General features: G+C 36.2%; 1 protein-coding gene across 4 annotated transcripts in view; it reads left to right on the forward strand.

Moving 5' to 3' along the window:
* Window positions 1-24,928, forward strand: part of TRHDE (thyrotropin releasing hormone degrading enzyme) — a 208,250-nt gene that overhangs the window by 108,910 nt on the left and 74,412 nt on the right. For all 4 annotated transcript variants that reach the window (XM_080576967.1, XM_080576968.1, XM_080576969.1 and 1 more), the window contains exon 7: window positions 9,585-9,650. In XM_080576967.1, the coding sequence (XP_080433093.1) occupies window positions 9,585-9,650 (66 nt within the window). The remainder of the gene's footprint in view (window positions 1-9,584; window positions 9,651-24,928) is intronic.

The following is a 24,928-nucleotide window of genomic DNA, read 5'->3' on the forward strand; positions in this document are numbered from 1 at the left end:
ATTAAAATATGTCCTGCTTTTATTGCTGAATATCAACATGTTAACTTGTGGGTGTGCATTGCTTGATAAACAAATATCAATTGGAAATTAAGCATTATTTTAAAAAGCAAAGAAGACAAATATAAGGACTTTTTTTTTTTTTTTTTCTTTCTTCCTAGTCTGTACCATAAAAATAATGTAGGGATAGTTTTTAGCTCCTTTTAATGAATGAAGTCCTTCTCTAAGAATTTATTACTGAATTCGGGGAAATCAGTCAGAGCCAAATTCAGCCAATTACATAGTTACTTGTTTAATTCTGTGTGTAAGCTGTGGCATTTAAGTCAGATTGCTTATACGTTAAGGTACTTAAGTGTGTCACTAAATGATGGCCTGGGCTAAGAACTTCAGGATGAGGCTTATATTGCAACACTGTGTACTACTATGCATAGTCTGCACATATTGATCTTTTTCCTTACTTCTCTTAGCTTTTACATGTGTTTTCCAAGGGGAAAACCTCTAGGAATTCATTTGAACGTTTTACATTTTTGCCCCAGGGAAGAAGTTGTAGGCATGTGTTTACTCATTTAAGCAAATACATTCTGTTATCCTAATTGAATACAGAAGTATTTGCACTCATGAAATTCATGTGTATTAAGCTTCATTTTTCTTGTAGTATTTTGAGGTGCTGTTGCAGAATACAGAAAAATAGCCACACTGGTGCATTACAGTGCTCAGTTTTGTGAAATGAAAGAGGGGCTTGGTGCTGGTGACTGATGATACCGTCTAATTAATTCCCTGAGAATAATTTCTCAGTGAGTACTTCTATAGTTTTGAGAGTTTAGGTACTTTGGGTAGAAACATCTGAAGATGGAAGATCTTTAGCAGGGTATTTCAGGAGCCTTCCACTTTCCACAATACAATACTATAACTGCAAGCATGAGCAGGGCACTCATACCAAGACTATCAGAGTGAGGCTGTAGACCATGAAATATGGTTCAGATTACTAAAATAGGAAGGTAAATACATTTCATTATGATCTGAGTGGGAGATGAGGCATGGCTGGACTTCTCTTGGGGAAAAAGTAAGTGTGTATGGTGAATATGTTTGCTTAAGAAAGCCCAATTTAAATGTAACACCTGGATTTGAAAGTAGTTACCTAGTTGTCCCTTGTTCTCACAGGAAAACTGAAGGGATGTTAGTTATTTGCTTAAGGTAGTAACAGTTGCTCAACAGACATGACACCAGGCTTCCCCTATCTCTCAGTCCTCTTCTTTAAGGTGCTGGGAATGGCGATTCAGTTAATTCAGTGCACTGCTTGTAGTGTAATGCAACAACTCAGTTGAAAATGTTTTTAAAAAGTCATTTACACACATGCACACTGTTCTGTATGGAACAAATTCTGTAGATGTGACTTAATCAAAACATATTTTTTGTGTCCGATTTTCTGCAAGATTTGACAGATTTTGTTTCCTAATTTTATGTTCTTTTTTAAAATCACATTTTTGCTACATGTCTGACGTACATTGTTCTTTCACTTTAATTCATGCTGTGTTTTTCCCAATGAGCTAAATTTCATAGGGCATCCAGCTGTGGTTGGTTAGTACCAACAAAGAATGATTGTTTTGGAAAACGTGACTTGGATATTGCATGTTGGCTACTGTTCAGATTACAAAAATAATGTGCAAATGTGCATTCTTTATATGAGTGCTTTGTAACATGCTCTTCTAATATTTGAAATGAACTTTGAATCACAGAATTATCTAATATTTTGAGAAATTAAGACTAGTGTATGAGTTCAGGAACTTTGAACTGAAAAGCTGAAATGAAATTATACTCATTTACTTAAGAACCCTTTTGACTGTAGATACCCTTAGGCTTCTATTTGACAGAGCACCATAAAAATATGTTCAACTTTTTTTTTTTTTTTTTAAGAAAAAAATGCTGCTTTTATTAATTTTGGAGTTCTAAAAAATCTCTTTCTTCAGCGTGTTTCATGAAGAGATACATTTCAATCATTATTCAAAATGTATTAGTCAGAATTCGGAAATGTTGTCTTGATCACACAGTTTGTGTGATCTTAACCGATTTTTAAGGTGTTTCGTGCCTGACTTGAATGCACAGCAGGCATGGCTCAGGGTTACTGGGTGAGGGGCATGATGGCCAACTTGTACGATTTTATCAGATTTTTAAGGGTATAGCAGAGAAGCATAATTAATTGTTTGTATTGGACTTTCTTGCTGAAGAACGGGCTGATTCCCATGCTCAGTTTATTCTTTGTAACAGGTTGCAGGAATGATCAATTTGAGGTAGGTATATGGGAGACACTAACCAAAATAGCTGAGTAGGTTGTTAGGAAGTCTGCAGATCTGGGTGGCACCCACCAGCATGTTCTGTAAGTAAGCAGGTGTGGAGTGCAGAACTCCGGGCAATAGGGTGTAGGCTGTCCTTGCAGACAGCCCCTGTGCCAGAGAATTGCTGGTGGCAATGTAGAGAGAGAATGGTCTCTAGAAGATGTCCTAGGAACTACAGACTGATGAGTCCAGCTTCCTACTCCAGCAAGGTGGGGACTGTATTGTATGTAAAGGGTAAGTACCTGAGCACATGGATAATTGTGTCAGTCTTGCTGAACATAGCTTCTACAAAGGGAGATTCTGTCTCACTGTCCAGCTGGAGTTTGTGCAGGAAGTCAGGAGACACCGGATTTTCAAAAAGTCTTTAACAAGACACTTTGCCAAAAGCTTTTGACTCTCCTATGGAAAGCTGCAGAGCAACTAGTGTTGCCACAGAGTGTGGGAAAGGTCTTTTTATAGATTGGAAATGAGCAAATGATCCCAAACAAGTACAGCTTGTGGCCTTCTTGTATCCCACCTGTCTGCTTGCCCACAGAACATTTTCTTCTAAATGCTTCAAAAGGGCTGTCCACACCATTCCTTCAAATCCTTGTTCTCAAAATTTTTTCAGTTATGTTCAGTTGTACCATAGCACAGAGTAAATAGTTTAAGGAAGGGAATGTTTATATATTGAGTTATATACAGAAAAAAAGAATACTGGTATATGTCAGGTATATATTAGTATTCATCAAACTTCATATATTGATTCTAATCTTAAGAGCTCTTTAGGAAAGAATCGTACATTTCTGAGTACCTGTATGTGGTCTGATTTGTTAAAATCAATTAAGATGAAAGTGATTATAAGAAATTCCTATTGTTAATAATAGCTTTACCAATGATATGAGTAAAATCAAGTTTTAATTGAAGTAGAGGATGGAGTAGCTCACGTTTCCCTTAGCTAGAGGGGAAGTGACCCTAATCTTGAATTGCAGGGATACAAGCATAAGGGAAACTAGCTTTAGGCCTCCTACAATTTCATGAAAATTGTATTTTATATGAAAGACAAGTGGTACTATTACATATTAAGACTGATTTTGAACTCACTACTGCACAATAGAAGACTAAGTCACCTGTGTCTCAATGTTCTTTTAGAAATGAGAGAAGTGACAGCAAAAGAGGGGAGTGGAGGCTTTGTAGGAAATTGATTTTTTTCCCCCAGAAATTCAGTTATGTAATTTTGTTTGGTAGTCCAGTTGTCCGCTCCTCAGTACCTCACTCCACACTTAACACCTTGTGTACCGTGGTGGTGGTTCCCATAACAGGATACTTCCTGATTTTAGATTTTATGTCACAAAAGATATTGTTCTGAACTAAATCAAAACAATCAACTTTTATTCCTAAACAAGGATGGCAAGGAGGACATTCAGTGAAGAAGGCATATATTGAGATCTATGTAATTGTTATTACTGATACTTGGTGTTACTTGAAGTAAATTAATAAGCAAGCCTTCAAGATGCTGTCTCAGATGTTGTAAACTCAGGAAAGTGTTTCTGCATTGTTTATACTTTTACGTTTTCCAGGGTTGCTCCATGACTTGCAGAATAAAATATCTTTAAAGAGATTTATGTTATCGAACTTGGGATGTTTGCTGCATAGACTCCTGCAGTTAACTAGTTGTCTAACCTCCCTGTATCATCAGTGAAGGTAAACAGGAACTTTTAGGGTGAAATTTATCTGTGCTATTTTAGATGCATGTTTTCAGATGAGATGAATCAGGATGAGCTGAAGTGCTCACATCTCTCTCCATTGCCTTTAAAGGGAGTCTAAGCAGCTGGCTCAGCTGTATAAAACTTGAGTAAGCATCAGAAAGTTACCATGTAGGCATCTGCATTCTGTCACATGAATCTCAATCCTACCCTTAGAACAAAAACAACAAAACATACAAAAGCAGAAAGAAAAAAGATGATGTTCTAGGGAAAGAAAAAAAAGACAAGATTTGGTGGGAAGGAGGGTAGGAGGATGGAAGAGCTCTGCTTTCTTTAAGTCAGCCTTTTATGGTCTCTTTATCTTCCTCCACTCCAGCTCATTTACAAAATGATAGATTATTTCACCCTTATGAGAGTCAGCTGTAGTTCACAATTTCTGTTCTGTTGGTGACATTTTTCACTCATGAGCAGTTTTTAGAATACTGACATAATTTTTGCTTCTTAAAAGAATAATGCTGAATGAGTTTGCAACTCAACTGTATCTCTTCACACATGGCCCCTTGTCCTTGCCTTCTACCTTCTGCATAATCTTGTATTCTGGTTTTCTGATTTTCACATTATCAGATTCTCTGCAATGGCTTCACTAGTGCATAATTTTAAGTGTTTTCTCTGCTGTCTGTTTGGTACAGAATATCCACCTTCAGCTAGCAAGCACGCTGCCCTCTCTTCAGGGTCCTCTCTTGAATACCTGCCTTTGCAGGTTTTCTTATATGAAAGTTAAAAATGAGATATGATTTATTATATGCCTATATTTACCTATATGCCTTATATGCCATATATACATATAAGAAAGGGTGGTGCCACAACAGTTATATATTTTAATATTTCAGAAATTCTATATATATATGGAATGTATAGAACTCTTGTAGCAGAGTGGGGAATCAATCTCTGTATGGCCTTTTTGGACAAGGCGGTTGAATTCATCTCACCTCACTTTAGGTGTCTGTAGTGCAGATAGATGCATATGGGCTAGTGACCCAATGCTCATTTTGGATGGTGCTTTTAAGGTACAAGTCATCTGATCTGTTTGGAGATGAAGTGCATCCAGAATTGACAGATTCTGTCCATTGAATGTAAAGAAAGTCTAGACCACTAAACTAATTGTAAACAGAGGTGTTGTAGATATCTGCATTTAGTCAGATGCATCCCATGCTGTGTGGCTGTACCCTGTAGTACGGTAATAGTGATATTTTTGTGGGTTAAAACTTATGGCAAATTTTTTTTTTCCTACTGGAGAAAATTCCATTTGGCACTTTCTTTTGTATAAGAAATGATTACGGAATGCAAATTGCAAGTGAAACAATTAGTTTAAGAATTCAGATATAGTAAAATTGGATCATTTAAAAAGAGAATTAAATTAACCTAGAGTAATTGTGACCTGTGGTAATGCCACAGGATCACAAAACACAGGAGTGAGTCTTTAAAAATTAGCTTAATTTAATATGAGATCAAGGTTGAAATCATATTATTTTACGTTGACACGAGAGAATTAGACGGGATGACTTAACTGTGAGTCTGCATTTTCTAGACAAGTTCATCTCCCATATAAAGAAATTTTGCTCCTCATTTTATTATGGATGGTCTTTACCATGGTGTGGGTGTGCAAACATGTCTCTTCAGGGAAAGAAAGAGAATAAATTTACAGCATTTCAGCCATTATTGGCTAATTGTCAATGAGCATACTTTTCCCCAGGAGGACTTTGTAGACAAGGTCTGCATATGCAATTATTTCCATGGAGTAGCTGATGTTCTACCTTCCTTTCCAGCAGTAGTGTCACATTGCAGAGGCTGAGGAACCTCCACCTGTGTCAGTTTGCATGATGAAGGTGCTAGGTGATCTTCAGTAAATGATTTCACTATGGTGTGCCTCAGTTTCCCTTTCTGTAATGGGAAGGGTATTGATACCAATGTCCCACAAAGCACTTTGCGATTTGCTATTGAAAAGTGCTTCACCAGAACTAGGTAGTGCCATTAGTCATTGATTGAGTATCTAGTATATTTGCCTGAGTAAACTTTTATTTAAATGGGGTACATAGCTTTTCCCTGTTTTAAGATGAGCCAGATTCGGTATCGTCAGGAATGCAGATATTTTTTGTGAATAGGAAGGAATTGCTTTTCACTAGATCTGTTAAACCAATGCTTTTTACCTCTTGACAGGGTACTGATTCATCCACTGCCTGGAGGAAAGCACTTAAATCATCAATAAATGGCTGTTGTGCCCTGTAAGAGAGCCAGGTTCACTTCTCAAGACTCCATACATCATTCCTTGGTTGGACAAATGTTGGCGGAGTAGAAGTGGCCCTGAGAATGAAGTGGGGAGCAGATCGGTTGCATGTCAGGGTGTTCAAGGAATGATGCTGATAGGTTCGAAAGAGCATCCTCTGCAGCAGGACAGATTTGTTGTGATTTAGGATTTATATGTAGGTTTAGGTCTAGGTCAGAGAAGCTTTCAGAGGGTTGGAAACACAGGTTCTCTGGGACCTATAGTTCACTGCTTGCTATGTGGATATACAATGAAAATGGTAGCATTTGGGGCCATTCAGATAATCCTGAAAGTATTTATTCCATTGCTTTTGTAGCTGAACATACTGTTCCGTTGCCACATCCCTCTAGTTAGGATCGTCCTCCAAGCCCATCTTTTAGTAAGTCCCCCTTCCTTATGACAGTTACTCAGACTTTTCAATCCCACCCTCTGCAAACCTGTTTCTCTTCATCTCCAGACTATCAGCGTAGTTGTCTTCTCCTTTCCTTCCTAGGCCTGGGAATGTATTGATTGCTTCAGTGTCTTCTTAGGAATGTGTCACTATTCTGTTTTGCCTGCTTTTGAAGTGCAAAAACGGTGAAATAAGTGTCTTTCTCCCATTCCTTCCTCCAATCTCATTTCCCTTCCCACCAAATGCTCCTCTGTTTCTCCTCCCTTCTCCTCAAGACATTTTTTTTACCCCTTGACATTGTGTGGTTTTCTGTTTTCCCTCTCTCTCATTTCCTGTACTATTCTTCAGCAAATAAGTCATCCAGATAGGCAAACTGTGTGGGGAAGATAGCAGAATTGGGTCAGGCACATTGTTGTTCTGGATGTTGTAAATGGACTTCTGGATTTCCTGAAGGTAATTAGAAAGTAATTCTAAAGTATCTGTGAAAACAAATGGATCCAGAGAGAGTAGTTCTGCCTTTGTGCCTTGGATCTCCTGTTCAGTCTTTATTTGCTTTTTTATTTTGTTTGCTGTGTAAAGGCCAGCCATAGTTCCATCCACGATGTGGCCAAATGAGAGCTGTGAGAGCAATTTTATAATTATTTTATGTCTGTTTGACAGTTCTTGGTCTCTAGATAGAAAAAGACTCTGTGGGCAAGATCATATGAAGGCATTTGTTTACTTACTTCTCACGGAAATCAGTAGAGCTAAGGTACCTATATGAATATGTGTCTGTTGTTACTATGTGAAATTTAAACCCTGAGAAATGAAGAAGGGGACCCTGGAATACTGAGAAGTGAGCAGGAAAAAGGATGTGTGATGAGTGGAAGAATGTCTGTTGTTAAGGATTTGGACTGATCCCTTTTATATTTTTATGTTGTTTTGGTTCTGTTACAGATGTTTTGGGTTGCGCTTTCCAAGTTAGTTACCAAATAAATAGGATTTATAATTTTATTGAATTTTTTTTTTGTCTGCTGTTTACCTGCTTAAACAGATTTATCTGCTATTTATCTGCTTAAACATCTCTGAGAACTTTACTCACTCTTTTCCTCTGGTAAAATGAGGGTAATAATGCTTCCTGACCTATAGTCTTGTCTGTTCTGATAATAATCTGTGTGGATAGGGATTATTTTTTATAGTGCCGTGTGTTCCTGATATGATTGGTCTCCTGGTAAGATTAAGTACCACCATAAAAACACAGCATAGTACTAATAATGCAAACACCTTTTTTTTTTTTTTTTGGTTTATCTGCTGTTCATTTCTTATAAGCAATTACAAACATCTCCTGAACTCATTTTTTTTTCTTCAGTTACTTTATTAACTATATATTATTTGTTGCTGCCTATGTGAAAAACTTGCTTTCTTATGATTTACTAAGAAGTTATTAATCTTTTTGATTCATATTGTTGTTTAAAATGTTGATTACTACAGATGCTTCCTTCATTACTTCAAAAATAGGCACTGCACAAAAAATCAGTAGAACATGTGTTAAACAGTCTAAAAATTGGACAACTGTTGAATTCCAAAACTAATTTGAACTTTAACAGGAAAAGACATAAACTCTGGTTTTGAAAGCTGAAACTAGAGAAACTCAAATTAGAAAAAAAGGTTCACATTTTAAATGCTAGAGCTAGAGTAAATACTAGTTTTGACAAGCTATGTTACACTGTGAAACATTTTCCTTTTCTTGAATCTTTCTAAAATAGATGTTGTTGTATGAAGAGAAGCAATAGGGTTTTTACCTAAATTACTGTTTTACTTCTGTTAATGCAGGAAGTAATATTACTTTATTATAACAATCCTTTTGGCTTTAGTACCTGGGAATTTCTGAATCTGTGATTTTTTTTTAATTTATTTTTTCTAACTGAGCATTAACCTAATTCCTGAACCTACATCTAACATCATGCTCCAACATCATTTTTTCTTATGGCCTTTGATTCACCATTTTGAAATCCAAACTGTCCTCCTTCTCATACAGTGATCAGTATTAAGTATAACATGTTTAGTCGTTACGGGATTGGGATGCTGATTTTCCTGAAATTGGACTGCAAAGTGGAATATTATAGCCAAATCATCAGATTTGTGAAGGTATTTCTGCTTGAAATAGAGCAGTTGTGCAAGGGGAAAATGCACAGCAGTTGTGGTTGTACTGAGAAGGAGTGGGAAAACACAAGGGAAGCCTTAAAGAAAGGTAGTCTGGCAAGTGTATGTCTGGTTCTTAGTATAAGTACTGACAATTGGAATCACTTGTGAAACAAAAGAATTTTTTTAGATCTTACTCCTTTGCCTGAAGGGGCAAGGGATAAGAACTGGTATATGTACAAGAAATATATTATACAAATACTTAACCTCTTTGCATGATCTTGTGAGAAATAAGCTGACTATTAATAAAGTCAAGTATGGATATTGACATTTTAAAAAATTCTTATGAAAATGATCCACTTCTAGATCACCAGGTCTTGAAGGCTTTTGTAAAGGAATTACTATCAGTAAATCCTTATTTCCAGTAGTATAATTAAAATAAAAATATGATGAATAATCACTGTGGTAGAATTTGTCATGGACATTGTTTTTTGCCCTCACTAAAAACTGCAGTACTGCTGATTGCACAGAAGGGTTGGGGCAACCATCTCACTTTTCCTTGTAAATGTTTGCATCTTCTTTCTCTTTTTTTCAATCCAGCACAATTAGAAATTATCGCAATCACAAGTTTCTAAGATGATATTGTTGAATGGAATTGCATACTTCAAATTGTGATTGTATAATATTGATATGCAAAACCAGTAACAACTTTTTTCCTGTATCATTTCCCACAGGGTGCAGCTTTAATTCGAATGTTGGCTAATTTTATGGGTCACTCTGTGTTTCAAATGGGTTTACAAGTAAGTAAAGAAATTTCTGTCTTTGTGCAAGTGTGTATTTCTAGCAACTTCTCTTGCTCTCTTTTTTTCTTTTAAAGCTCTCTTTGCATCTGTTTGTGAAAATGGTTCTTTACTTCAGGACTGTCTGAGGCACCAACATGTCCCTGAAGCCGAATTTGGTAGAAAACGGTGAGCAGTATAGCAGGCAAGGCGGTGCCCCCGTAAATGAAAGTGTCACATCTATTTCTTGCTGTATTTAGCGATTTCACTTTATCTGATGCACAGTTTTGTGTCCTGTTTGTGCATATTGTCAAGTGTAGGCCATTTTATCCATGAGCCAACTGTGTGAAGGGCTATCTGAGGAAGGAGCTACTTCTCTTCAATTACATGTGCATGCTGGTAAGAAAGCAATAACAAATGACGTCAAAGCAGATAGAAAATACATAGCACTAAAAACTAGTAATGCTTTTCAGGTAAATACTTTTGCCTTCTCCTACCCCATATAAAAATCTTTGAGCTCTATTTTTAACTTTCATAAACATTTAGTGCTCTTTGCCTTAATGATGTTTTCAAGACTCATTTTACCTTTTAAAAGAAATCTGAAGGGGTAACATTTCTGTATGAAGAAATTCAACCTGCTGATGAACCAAGGATGAACTCTTTTCAGCAATAATACAGTGCAAATGAGTGTTTCGTAAACTATTTAAAAACAAACAGGCCACAGCATAAAAAAAAATGCGACTCCCTCTATTCCATTGAATTCTGCTTGAGTAAATCATGTTACAGGCAGCTGTGATTGATGAATTATGTATGATGCAGCCTGCTACTTAGAAGTGTCCTTTAAAGTAAATTGATGTTCACCTGAAATACAATTATGCTAAGATGGAAAGAGCAATCAATCTTATCTGTTCTTAGTAAGCTTTTCATTTTGAAATTTAAATAAACTACGTCTGGGATCAGGTCATTTTTTTTAACACAATAATTCTACCTCTAACCAAAATGAATTAGAAGTCAAAATATAAAACAAAAATTACATGAATGCATTGGTTATGTCATAGAGAGGTGTGTTCCATGTGGTAGGCTATGAAAGAAAACATGCTGGCTTTTTGGAGGTTTTACAGGGCATTCATGTTTTGTGGATAGCTTATTTATTGGGCCCATTTGGCTCATTTCCTTAGTTATAACATCAGTTCAGATAAGTTACTTAATCTCACCCAGATAAGAAATCTTGAACTCAAAAGTTTCCTTCATAAAATCTTGTTTATGTTAAGGGTGAAATCCTCATCTCATTTAAGCCAATAAGACTTCTATCCAGCACACTCCATATTCCAACCAAAAACTGTTGCTTGCACAGATACATTCATAAAGAAATTCAGCTTTCCCACAAAGGCATTTCACTCAGAATTTCAGAAAGGGAAGGTGTTAATACATACATCTCAAACCTGCTTTTTCTATTTTCTTCTACATTTGCCTGAGAAATAACAATGTGAAAGTTGTCCTGAAATAAATTTTGGAAAAATAAAAAAGTTTAGATCAGACTAAATAATCATATTTACCTTAAAGTTGTAATGGGGCTTTGTTTGTTGGCTTGAGTGATTTCCTATTGTTACTGCTTTTCACTGGTTCTGCTCTAATAGAAATTATTCTGTTATCTACTTCAGTGAAAAATCTATCTGTAAATATCTAAAAAAAATCTAAGTAGTTAAAAACTTGGCATTAGTTGGAAGATGCTATTCTACCTCTTTTTATAAAGAATAAAATAAAATTGAAGTTCAGATGGAGATTTTCCATGTGTATATCTCTGAGTTGGACAAAATGAAAGATAATGTTCATAAGCTTGTTCATAAACTACAAGTTGCACAATTGGAAATGCCTCTAATTCATTAATTCTTTGTAGTTTATAGATAACAAAATAGTGTCCCTGTACTGTAGAGTTGGAATGCTAGCTTTGGTAAAGATAAGGGGAATGGATGACTTATTTACCCTTTCTACTGTGCATTTGTTTAGGCTTTTTAGCTCTTTAGCCCCAGCACTATTACTTGGGATTTAGCATTATGTTCTCTTGAATCCAGTTTTATTATGGAATTCCGGTGTTCAACTAAATGGCAGATCTCAAGCTGCAAAAGCAAGGCTTTATTACTACTATTTTCAAATCTTTTCAAGTAACAAACACTCTAAAAGCAAACTTGATGGTTCATTTCTCTTGGGTCATTCTAATGGCTTACTGAGTAACTGAGTTCTGAAGGACCTCTGGTTTATCTGGTTTGCTTTATTTGTCATTAGCCTCCAGTACATTAGAACATATCAGTGTTAATTATCATTATTTCAGTTCTTTTTAGTGTGTTAGTTGCATCCTTAGTGTTTCACAGATGATAAGAAAGAGTATTCCTGTAGTCTTAGTACACCACCATAAACCAAAATGAGTAACCCTTTATTTGCATTTGTGTTGAGTGTTTGTGGTTTCATTGAAGTCAAAGTATGATTCATCATCTAATTAAGAGCTGCAGAGTTAGAGTTTTATATAAGAGAAGCTACAAAAAATGTGCTAACAAGCCTTTGAACTAAGGAGAGGAAAGGATAAAGTTTATAGGAAGAAGCTAATGGGGTATCTACCTTTTTTGTTCCTTGCCACTTATATTGTCTTGGTCTAATTACATGCTATCACCTGGCAGGTGGACTTTCTGAAGAACAAGTCAAGATAGCCTGGGGGAGAAAAATCCCTTACATGTCAAAGAAAACAATCAATTGTGTTAAAAAGGAGAAGGAAAAAGTCGATGAAGGGAAGCAGGGCTCTTTGATGGATATTTTTGACAATGATTATGAGCTGAAGCAAATGTATAAAGGAGCCCACAATGCCCACAATTCAGCAAATGGTTTTATTGAGGAGTCTGCGAGGAAGTAAAAATGTAGCAGTAACACTCAGTTTTATAGAATACATGGGTTTAGAGAGATTCATATCTATTGAGAATAACTGGCCTGCTCCTGTCCTTGTAAATATACAGTGAATATATAGTGTGGAATTTCCCTTGTAAAAGTGCAGCCATACTTAGTGAAGGTATGATTTTCTGGAAGCCTTCCAAAGACAGAGGGTGTCTTGAATCATGTGACATTTTCAAACACAAGGTTTAGAAACAGAGACAGAACTTTCTCGGTTTTCACGTAGCAGGCCATAGACAAAAACAAAAGAGAAAACACTTATATTGACTGTAATGAGTAATTGAATAACATCAATAATAGCCATAGCTGGTAACAGTTGGACACACAAAAGTCACAACTGTTGTGTTTGAAGAAAAAAACAAATGACCCTTTCCTTCTAATACTGGGAGTTTTCTTTCTTTTTAAAAGTCCTGACGTCTTTCTTGATATACCACGTTTGCTGTGCTCCATGGAAACTGAAGGGGTGCATGTAACTGAATACTATTCTCAGGACTCTTCTTAGAGGGTTGTTGCTTTTCAGTCAAAAGGCCATTAATCAGCTAGGATATCACTTGGAATATGAAGAGGCTTGGTCAGCAGAAGACACCAAAGTTGACATTATTGTTCAGTCATCACTCAGGGCAGCTATATGCAATCTAATATTAGATTTGTGTGAAATTTTCATCTGTAGGCTGTTGTTCATAATCTATGTGCCTGAAATGAATTGTTGCTTTCATGACTGGTGTCACTGGACACATTTCTAGGAAAGTTTTACTGCCTTAATGTAATGCATCTCTTCAAGTTATCAGTGTTCTCTCCCCCCCCTCTTCCCCCATTTAAATATAGAGAAAGAGCCCAGTGGTTTGAAGGTCTGATACTTAGATGTGTATAAAGAGGCACCACCAAGTCTGTAATGAGACCTTTCTGCACTGGTTAATTTACATTTTTCTTATATTTGATTTGATTATTTTGGAGCCTCATCTCTATTACTGTACGTTTGTCAACACTGCATTTCATTTGCCATGTGGCAGCTCATTGATCACATAGATCTGTATCCTTTTGAACTTCACTTGCTGCTATGTGTGTGTTCATCACTCACCCTGATTTAGTGCATCATCAGCACTTTGAATTAGTTACTGCAGGAATCCCTGCTTCTGTGATAAATTAACTGCTTTTGTACTTTAGGCTTCACATTGTACCTTTGGAAGAAAAATTTCCATACAGTTTTTTGGATATATACTGTCTTTTTTTTTTTCGTGCTGTTGAGTGGCTACTGTATTGAAACAAATTGGTCAACCTTTCAGAAGAGCTATCTGGGGAAATCTGACATGAAGGCTGTTAAATACATCAAGGCTCAAATTTCAGACACTTTTTACTATCATAAAGCCAGCTAGTTAGACTGAGTTTCCTTCATCCACACTGCTTAGTATTTCCTGCTTTTTAGACACCTCTATGCGTGCTTGTGTTCTGTTTGAATTGTTGCAGCCATCAATGTGGAACCCTATCAGAAACCTTCTAGACATAAAATAGAGCTCATATGGGCTGTTTTCCATACTGATTGCTGCTTCTATCCAAGGGCCTACTATTTTTATGTAGTATATTAAACAGGTTTCAATGTACCCATTTTATCTTACCTTTTTATTGTGTCTTTATTCCCAGTCTACTACAGTGAGCTGTATGGTGTTTAAAATTAGACATAATTAAGTCTTATTAGTGGAGTTTTCTGTTAAAAAAAAAAAGGCACTTTAGGGTTAGGTTTAGTGAAGCAATCAGCTGTGATGCTCTCTCGAGAACAATAGCTTATATGGAACCGTCTGGGGTTTTCCTCAGCTCAATGGGAGGATATAACTTTTGCTACAAGGCAGGAGCATCTTTACCGATCGTGAAATTCTGATGTTGCAGTTCTGCTGGCTGGTGCATTTAGTGGATGTTGAGTGAGGTACTTTTCAGCTAATTCAGCATCCATTTGCTCTGGTTTAGAAAAGCACAGAGTATATGACTTTGACGAACATCATGGGTGTACTAGCTATGACCTGTCCTTAAGTTAATTGCCCTTTATTTTTCAAACTCTCTCACTTTTACTGACAGTTGTCAACAGGACAGCTGGAGCATGTTAAAAACAGGACATAGGAAGTCACAGAAAATCTCAAAGGAGCTGACATCACTGTTTTCTACACTGCATGTCATATGAGATTGATAACATCTTTTGCCTTTTCTGGCCCCTCAGCATTTCTTGTGCTTCTACTCTATATCACTCCGGATTTTAGGTTTAAATTTTTTAAATGAATTCAGTGCTATGGGCATTTTCTGTAGCTTTTGTCACCATGACTTAAATGGTCAGTAAAAGGTTACATAAGAATCTTCTGTGAGATGCAGTGTCACAATATTTTTGTTTGTTTGTTTGCTTGTTTTTCCTTTGAAAGCGTGAAGGTGTGCAGCATAGTAAGGGCCAGACCCATATATCACTACAGAAAATGGAAGTCTTTCCTCTAGGTCCAAGACAATTTGGAGTTTACCACGTGTACAGCAAAATGCTTCTGTTTAGAGCAAAAATGTGATTGAAGATACATAGTTAAATGTATGGCTACTGAGAAATGCTGCGTTTAAACTTAGTTATTCCTCTTCTTGTATACACCTTAACTAGGGCCTTTATTTATGCAAATGCCCAGTATTTTCTACATAGGACATTATCTGATTCAACTCAAAAGTAGACCGTGCTAATTGAATTGTGTTTCCATGCATTTTTTTTCTATACTTTTCATTCACTTAGTAGTCCCAGTTCATAACTGCTACATATGATTTTCTTAAATGCCAGCCAGCATGGTTTCAGAGTGCATCACCAACAGCCAATGAACCGAACACATCAGCTTCGTAGGAAGGGAGGTGGTGGTGCTAGCCTCATTTTAAAAAAGGAGATCTAGGCCCACAGAAATTTAAGTTAGAAGTTACACAAGTGTGGAGCATGTCAAATCAGATGCCCAGTACACAGCACTTTTCCCTCCCGTGTGTCTTAGCACTTATGGATCAGAGCAATTTAAGCATTCAAAGCAGTTTCCACTGGCTTCATCTTCAGCTGTGAGCACTCAGCATAGCTACAGCTCAGCCTCTAGGGACAGCCATGTGGGCCTCCAGAAAATGCCAATCATACAGTTAATGCTGCAGTAAATAAATCAGTGAGAGTGCCTGCACATTTGGGGTGAAATTGGACCAGTGTAATCAAGACCAAAGTTTCCATGAAATTTGGTCATGTATTTTGAATCTTGAGAAGATGTTCTTTCAAAGTAGCATTATAAACAAATTGAGATGTTCAAAACAGACTTCATATCGGTTTATCAGTTTATCGGTTTCAGTCACTGCACAGACTCCTAACTAAGGGCATAGGGCTTTATCTAATGCACTGACAATTATAACATTATAACAGCAACTGTTCACGATTGCTTTTTTTTTTTTTTTTTTGTCCAGTATAATCTAGGTGCTATGCAGAGAAAAACGTCTTCCTAAAATGTTGCATAATTACAATATTCCAATTTGATTATATTAACTTATTTCCCTGCTCTCTGCTCTGCTTTTTGTCCCCTGTGCATTTGGGTCAGACGTATTTCTTCCCAGGCTCTTGGAGTGCCTTCTGCCCACAAGACTGCTGAAAGATGGGAAAGACAGCCTCTTCACTTTTTGTTTAAGGACTCTAACCTCATCCTAAGCTTAATCAACTGTGAGCTGTCAACATAGAATGAGAGTGAGACTATCTAGCTGCTAGATCATCTAAAGATGATCTTAAGAAAAAACACATTCCTGAAACAAGATCACTTTCCTTCTTGGCTTTAGACCTCTGCTCCAATGCATGGTGACAGTAGAGCTTTTCATAGAGAAGTGCCAAGAAAAAGTAAAAGAAATGATTTTTTTATACTTTTGTTTTGGTGTTCACAGAAATCTTGGAGAATGGGACAAACATTTTCAAGATAAGATTTCAGCTCAAGCAGTTACATTTTGGCCAAACTGGAAGTCACAAGAAAGAAAGCTATAAAGAGTTGTAATGGCAGGTGCTGCTAAACCTCAGTAGTAGGTGATGTTCCCAGTGCCGACTGTCAGAGCAAGGTTACAGTCAGCGTCATGTTCATTAAGAGAATGTCGTGCTATTTTGCAGCTAGAATAAAATGTTGCTTTATTTCTCCATTGCTAAAACTTCTTCCAAAAAGAAAAACAATTAATATAAACACAGCTTAAGTTGTTAAGTTTGTTTTCTCGGAACATGATCACCCTTTACAGCAATGTTACTGTCAACCATATTACACGTAATACATACATATTCATTTGGCATGCTTTCAGTGAGCTTTATTCTCTTATTCTGTTGCATGTAAAATTCAGTTATGGTTATTTTCTCCATTTTTATGATAGGAATTATTAAAAGAAAGAATTACAGTTATGAATTCTCAGATAGTATCAGCAGGCTGAGTGGCTATTTAAGAAAATGCTCTCTTTTGGAATAAAATTGTACTGTTTTCCTGGTACAAGCTTACTAGCAACCTCATCTCTGTTGCTATAAACCAGCACAATGGAATTTACACAGTGCTGGAAGTACACGTTTATATGTGATTCTTTGTGCAATCAAAATTCCCATTAGCTCTTTAGAAATCAGTGGGAATATTTCCAGCACTAAGATTGCAGGATTGAACCCCGAGTTAATACTTACTACACATAAGAAATTAAATAAATCTACTTCTGTTTAGCTCAATGGAGGAGGATCTTGCTGTTTTCTTCCCAGCAAAGCATATTAAGCAGTGTCCTCAACAGCATCCTGAGCAGAAGGCTACATCATCACGTGTCTTCGTGTTGTCTGTCTTTCTGGCTGAGGACCCCTCAGGCTTGACCTGGGACAGATTTCCACCTACACACAGATATGTTTTGACTATATTATTATAAGATATATCAGTTTAGTTTACTTGCTATAGTGCACGCTACTTAAACAATGAGGAATATCAAGTGGATTGGATAATGCTCTGTTTTTCAAAATTAAAAAAGCAAATAGAATTAGGTAGATATAGTAGCATGTATGCAGATGTAAATGATAATGATTTTTTACGGGGTCTACATTTTGAAAAGTTAAATGCAGCTTTAGTCACTGTACTGTATGATGGTCGTTTGCACCATGTTTGCTAGATTGATTTAAACAACATGTAACTTAAAGGCAAAGTCGAAACTTCACTATTACTGCTTTGCCATCTGTTACTCAGTGTTACTGTACAAATGTTGCAGGTTGTTATGATCTAGACACAGTGACATGCAAATCATGTTTATAATAAGTTTTCTCAAGTGATTTATGGTGACCTCTTCACAGTAAGTTGTATTGATTTCTCTCTTATTCTGGGGTTTCTATAGAAAAGAATATTGTAGAATATATAGCACAGATTTTTTTGCATTGTTAGCAGTCCCCGGGCATAGTTCAAGTTAATGCAGAGGAATGAGCAGCCAACCTGTCACAATTAGCAGGTGCCGTCCAAATATCTCTGGAAAACATTCCATCATTTTTTGTATTCATTGCAAATATATTTATTGAGCAATATCTGGTTCGGTTTAAATGTATTATGCAACCAAACAAGGCAGAACTAAAACGAATGTACAAATTCAATCAAATATATGCAGTTCAGTTTCAAAGAGTACTTTATTTCTGTAAGTTTTTTTCTTAGTTCAGTAGTTTAGTACCCCTACAAAATAATACATCAAATACATTTTTTCCTTAAAGCCAAGCTTAATATACTAGTAGGTGTCTCACTGCATAGCAGACACCATCAGACTCTGGTAGGCAATAACTCTTTGATCCTTTCAACAGTTTTCTTTAGTCTTCTAATGCAAATTGTTTTGCCACCACACTGAAATTGCTGTTGCTGTATTTAAAAATGGAACCTCCTTCCTTTCTATGTTCATAGCTAATGGGTGAAGCTGAATTTAATAAGGCAAATGAACCTCCCAATATAATAATTCTGATCTTTTAAAAAGGATTCTCAGCAAAGCAGGATATATTTTAAAGTAATGTGTATGACTCTGGAAATTTGCTTGAGTATAAATTTTTGATCTCTTTTATTTAGATACCCCATTCACCTTGGATTCACTGAGTTGCAATGCAGAAGAAGTATTAATTACAAAATTGTGTGTCTTACACTGGTTGGAGTTTCTTTTCTCACATTGAAATGAAAATGACAGGGCCATATTGATTTTGTTTGGATTACTTCTGATTTACAGTACTGGTCTCTTTCCTTAACAACAAGAAGCAGATAGAACAAAGCAAGCAGTCCCACTGATTTAATGGTGGCTCTTTCCTCCTTCTTTCTCTCAACAATTTCTCTCATGTCTCAGCCTGGACAGAGAGCTGTTTAGGACATGGACTGGGTCCTGTCTATCCTCTAAATGAATGTTACACTTTCAACACTATGGGTGAGATACTCTCAACATTGCCTTAATACTTCTCCCACTGAAATCAGTGCTAAAAATCTCATTGACCCATAAAACACCAGAAATGTCAGTTCTACTGATCTGATTATTGTTATAACAGATAGGAGTATTATGAATTACAAAGAAAAAAGAAGGAAAAAGTAAAATACTATAATTATGCTGGCATATTCAGCATCATTGGCTCTAGAGAAAATTAAGATTTATTTCTGTATATGGTTCCAATATCACTCTTCCTGATTAGTAGTTATAGCTTGCTGTTCACATATAATGATTTAATTACAGATATGACATGTTGACAGTGGATGTTTTCCAGTTGCTGATGGTTGTAAGCATTGTTTTACTCTTGTGTGTGAAAAAAGTCTAAATGTACCTTTTGAAAATAAAGGTCTGAAATTTCAGCTGCTGTACGTTGATGTGATTCCACAGACTTCCATCTCTGTGATTTTTTGCAATGTCAGAGTTGCTATCCCAAAAAGAAAGCAAAACACAGCTGAAATGAGTATTTGCACGATGCATCTAAAGTACAATGAATACCTCTCAGGCTGTATTTAACTTTTTTTTTTTTTTTTAACCTACTTATGCATTTGAATCTAGAAGTTAGCTAAGAAGTTGCTGATACATTGGATATTTTAAACATGGTTCTCCAGAGGTAGATCAATAAAATTATTGGGAATATGTAAATTGTTACTTGCTGTTAAGAATTTCTGCTTGCATAATGCACCCAGTAGCAAAAATACAGACTGGATAAAATAGCAATTGAGAAAGTATGATTGTATAAGGAGCAGATAATTATTTTGTGTCATTATTTAAAGACAAAAGACAAAAATGAGTTGGAGATGGTTAAAAAAAAGTAAAAAGCAATCCTGTCTGCCAGGCCAGGACATCTTACAGGAACGCCACTTTCAGAAAGCGAAGAGAGCTAGAATTACTAGTAATTTTAAAATATGTTAGTCAAGAAATCTCTGTATGGACGAGATTCAACAGGTAGCTCCACTAGTACGTGCAGAATTATTAGAAATAAGAAGGAAAAAAAATAGCAGCAATGTGTTTTGATTGTTCAAAGTCTTGTAAAATGCTAATTCAGAGTTTTGTTTTTAATTTCACGTAAATAAGGTAAGGTTTAATCTGCATTTATACAAGGACAAGTGAAAGTTCATTCGAAGTAGCTGAAGGTGTGAATTGTAATTGGATTAGTTAAACCTTATAGCCCCATGCAGACACTTTCAAAACTGAAGCTGTTACTTCATCATGATGTTTTTAGTGTGACTTGAAGCCACTGAGTTTAGTCAACTTCAGTTCTGAACCTCTCTATTATAAGGTTTAATGTAGGTTAACTAATTCACTGTAAAAAATAGCTTATTGATTAGGAATGTTAAAATCAACCATTAGTATGAAAAGAGCATCTGAACATCTCCATTTTAAAAGGCATTTCAAAATAAACTTTTCTCTCGAATATTTGAGGTCTGTTGATGGAGACCTCTATTTGATTGATCATCTTTCTCTTAACAGTCTCCTAAAATCACCAGCATACTTCTTTCTGTCTGATCTTTTTCATAATACTCAGTGCATAGTTTCACTATGCTCTATGTACTTAACTAAGTACAGAAATTTGAACAAAGCAAAACAAAACAAACAAACAAAAAAAGACCCACACTGGATTCGATAGCCAGAACCTTAGAGCCTGTTTTCCACCTGAAAGAAATGTTTTTATTGTTTGCTCTAAATCTTAGGTCAGATACAGAAATCAGGTATAAAAATGTTCAACAAGAACATACTGTAGGCTGAAGGGAAGAGAATATGGATCCAGGAGTAGGAATAGAAGACAAAAGAGGAAGGTAGAGGCAACACTGCTGTTTCGTGAGCCTTGAGAAATAAGGGCATTCAGAAGAATGTTGCTACGAAATATGTTGCTACTTTTTCCTCACTCATCTCATGTAGCAGGATTTCCCATTTATCTTTAGGAGAAAGAGTAAGTTATTCAATGTTAATCTGATTTAGATCTCAGCACCACTCATATAAGTCGGGGACAGTTGATTGGTTCAGTGAACCAATCAGCTTTACACTGATAAACTGAGAAAGGAATTTGGTCCTAGAAATGATGTTTCAGTTCCCAGTTACAGATCTGAAGTCTCCCTTGAAAGTAAGATATATGTTTGAAGACTTATTGCCCCTGTACACTTTTGTAACTTCTTTGAATTTATCAGTAACTACCTTTTATTACTTGTGAGCATTATCATGTTTGGATGGTAGGGTAGTTCATTTTCTTGAAGCCAAGAGGCTCAGTCCCTCGCAGTACTGAGGGAACTATGACTGCAAAAGGATAAAAGACTTCTTCCCTTAGAGTAATCTTCTTTTTACTTAAAAGAAGTCTAACACAATAAGGGGACTGCGAGCTTAATCAATACAATATTACTGAAAACATCTTTCAAAATCCTTTAGCATTTTTTTTTCACATTTCTACTACTGTTCAAACCATCTGCTTCAATATTCAAGTAATAAATTCAAGTAATAAAATAATTTGAAATTATTTTTTGGGGAGGATTAAGATTACTATCTGACAAAACATTATATTACAGTCTAAATCTGTTGGGATTTTATTTTTGCTAGATCTTTGGTTGTGCAATAATTAGAATCTGTTTTCATGGAACGAGAGATTTTGAATTTCTTTTTGGAATTTGATATTAAAAACTACTAGAACACATGTCACAAAACCACATTGTCCAATTACATTTTTTTTATTGATAGAGGTGAAGGTATCCTGTGATTATTTTTTTTGTGTGTGTGGTTGTTTAATTTTCATGTTGAGACACTGTGCCAGGACCAGTGAACTTTCTACTTCCCCATGACAAAGAAAACATTTAAAGATAGCATTACAGTGAGAAAGAAAGGGGGAGCTGTAGAAGAGCCCTCTAGAATCTTTGGTAGTTAAAGAGGTTTTCATGATGTTTCTCTCCTGACACATATGCTAGGGTTATAGCTGAAAGTTGAGAAAGTGGCTGAGGCTTCTCTCCATGCTCCAGAATACTCCAGTTGATGGAACAGCTTTTCTAGGTGATAGACATGCAATTTTGTGATGGGAAGAAGCCTCGCAGCCAGATGGTTCTGGGCATATGTGTTTATGAGAAAGCTGCTTTAAGTCACTTTACCTCCTTTGGAGCTGTGCAGAGCACAGCTTAGATTCAGGCAGCTGTGTTTTCAGTGTCATCTTCCTTTCATGTTCTGTGGATTGCATCTCTCTTCTTTTTGCTTTAGTTCTTTTCTATTCAATATAAAGGCAAAGAGGTAGTAAATATTCCTGTTCTGGAGAATTACAGTGAATGAGAATATAGCTTCTCTCCCTTTGCAAGGTACTTAAGATTTAGATATGGGTCTCCAGCAGGAAAAATTGATTCTATTCCTGCTTGTTCCATCCTTATAACAGACAACCAGGGTATGGATAGATCTCTTGACTCCTGTTTTAATATTTTGTGGAATGTACTTGATGCTGATATGTGTAAGCCTTTTCTTTTTTGAAGGTGAAGGACTATCCATGAAAGGTACTGCAAGAGGAGCGGCTAATTTGGAAATGAAACTTAAGGCTGTGGGTCATGGTAACCCTAACTAGGTTCAACCCTAGCTAGCTTTGAAGACATTAGCTTGGATGGTGGTAACAAACATAAGTTGGCAGCATAGTGGGGAGTGTCTGGGTCTGGTGGTGTCCTCAGTTTAAAAGCAAAGTCTGGTATGACAGCACTTATAATAGAGATCTGTAAAGCAAGAATGGCTTGGAGAGAGTAGAGTAGGAAGCAGTAGTTCCCTGTCTCTTCTAGAGCCAAAACTAGGGAGCAGCAGATGAAACTGACTGACAGATGGTTGGAACAAAGGCATCTTCACACAATAGATCACTGAAGAGTGAAATGCTTTTTTATGAAGTACTGCAAATGCTCAACATTTTTATGGGTTCAGAAAGTGACTGGCCAAATTCATGGAAGATTACTAAATTCAAAGATATTAATTTGCTCGGGATTCCTTGGGGCATGAAGTCCTGGATGTTGGGAGAGCATACTGGGGAAGTATCGCTGTGTGCTTGCCCTGTTTTGTACCCTTTCTAGGTATCTGCTACTGGTTATTGTTGAAAACAATAACTGATAAATGAGAAATAATAACTGATAAATGCTGATAAATGAGGACTTTTGATGGGACTTGGTTCGGTAGCTTTATGCTTTTGTGCCTGTAAAAACTGCACTCAGATTTTGAATTGCAATGTAGATTTACTGTCAGAAACATGTTTTGATGCATACTGTCACTTAGGACTGCTTTTTCTGTAGTATGCATTAGGTAAAATTCCTGTTTTGAGTTAATGTGTATGGTCTAAATACAGCTTTAATGAAGCAATGAAAAAATGTATAGTCGAATTTTGTGGTACAAGGACTGTACTCTTATGTTGTGTTTATCTTTGTATTTTCTTATTTCATGGTAAATATTATGATTATCTTTGTTTTCCTTAATATTAAAAACGTGTAAGATTGGAAGATAATGAATTTTTAACCATTGGTGTTGAGCTACCTGTGTACTGGTAGCTAAAAAGCAAAATAGGACAGAAGCATTTCATCCCTTTGTAGTCTCTGTGAATGCAAAAAGTAAACGTAAAATTTTATGTCTAATAGTAGATTGGTTAACAGGATTATTGCGAGCAAAGCATAAATCCTCAAGTGTTCCACCCATTTTATTTTGCTGTGTAATGATTCTGAAAACAACTCTCAGAAGAACCAAAACATGCAGTGTTTTCTAGCACCACTTAGAGTGCACATGTATATTTGTTGTTATTTATTTACCTCGTCCTACTTTTGTTTATTCCTATTTTAGCTTTTTAATTTGCAATTCAACTTCTTTAGCTTTGAAAGCTATTTAATATTTCACTCTGCCTCAGATGACTTTGTATTTTTAGACAAAATGGAAGCACAGTGTGCTATAGGTGCAGCCTGTATTATGTTGTCTTTTTTTTCCAAGTTATTCCCATGGCATTGTTAAGACTCGTACTGCGTTTAGAGAGTCAGTGTTCTCATTTAGCCTTCCTAGCCTGTGATTAAATGGGAGTTGCTGCCTGTTGTACTATGAGTTGTCTGACAAAAGCTAAATCTGTCACAGGTGCTACAATTTGTATATCAGAAAATTTGCTTTCCAAACACTAATTATTCCCAAAGTATCGTACTTCACACAAAGCACAGATAACAAAGTCAGCAAATTCGTCCCAGTTTTATCATTGTGCTGTAAATTAGGGTCTGTCTCCTGCCATTGTGTAAAGTGAAGATGGTGGAAATTCAAATGCAGCGTAACCCATTGATTTACAATCTCTGATGTGTGGTTTTTCACTTAATTCTTCCAATCAAAATGCTGGAAATATATGTGATTCAAACACTCATTGCTGAATTTCACTTCTGTATTTGAATGAGCTGTTGTCTAGGGACACAGGAAGGTGGGAAACTAAGTGTTGTTTCTCCAGATGACTGTGAAAAAGAGAAGCATTTTGGGCCTGAACAGAGCAGACCCAACCTGGTGATATGCTTAACCTAATAATTTCAGAAATTAATTTAATATGATGGTAGCTTATCAGTTACTATATTTCTGGTTACCATGGGAGAAGAATGGACTCTCAGTCATAGAAACTATGTCTGAAGAAGTGAAAGCATTCAGTTTATAACTCCCTCAGACCTTCAGTCATGTATGTTGTGAAAATACACATGTATACCTGTGCAAAAACAGAGTTTGGTTCCAGTCACCTCTTTTCCGCTGTAGCATTCCACTGTGAAGGTGGAAAACCTTTGTGGTAATCTGTTAAAGCCTGAGTTGTCTGTAGTAGGTATTTTGACATTGACGCATCAGGATTTCCCTAGATAAGAGTTTGTAGTTTTGATGATAGGATATTGCTCAATTAAATCTGTTGTAATAAATCTAGC

Source organism: Anser brachyrhynchus (genome assembly GCF_964034855.1).
Source record: "Anser brachyrhynchus genome assembly, chromosome: 1".
Lineage (NCBI taxonomy): Eukaryota > Metazoa > Chordata > Aves > Anseriformes > Anatidae > Anser > Anser brachyrhynchus.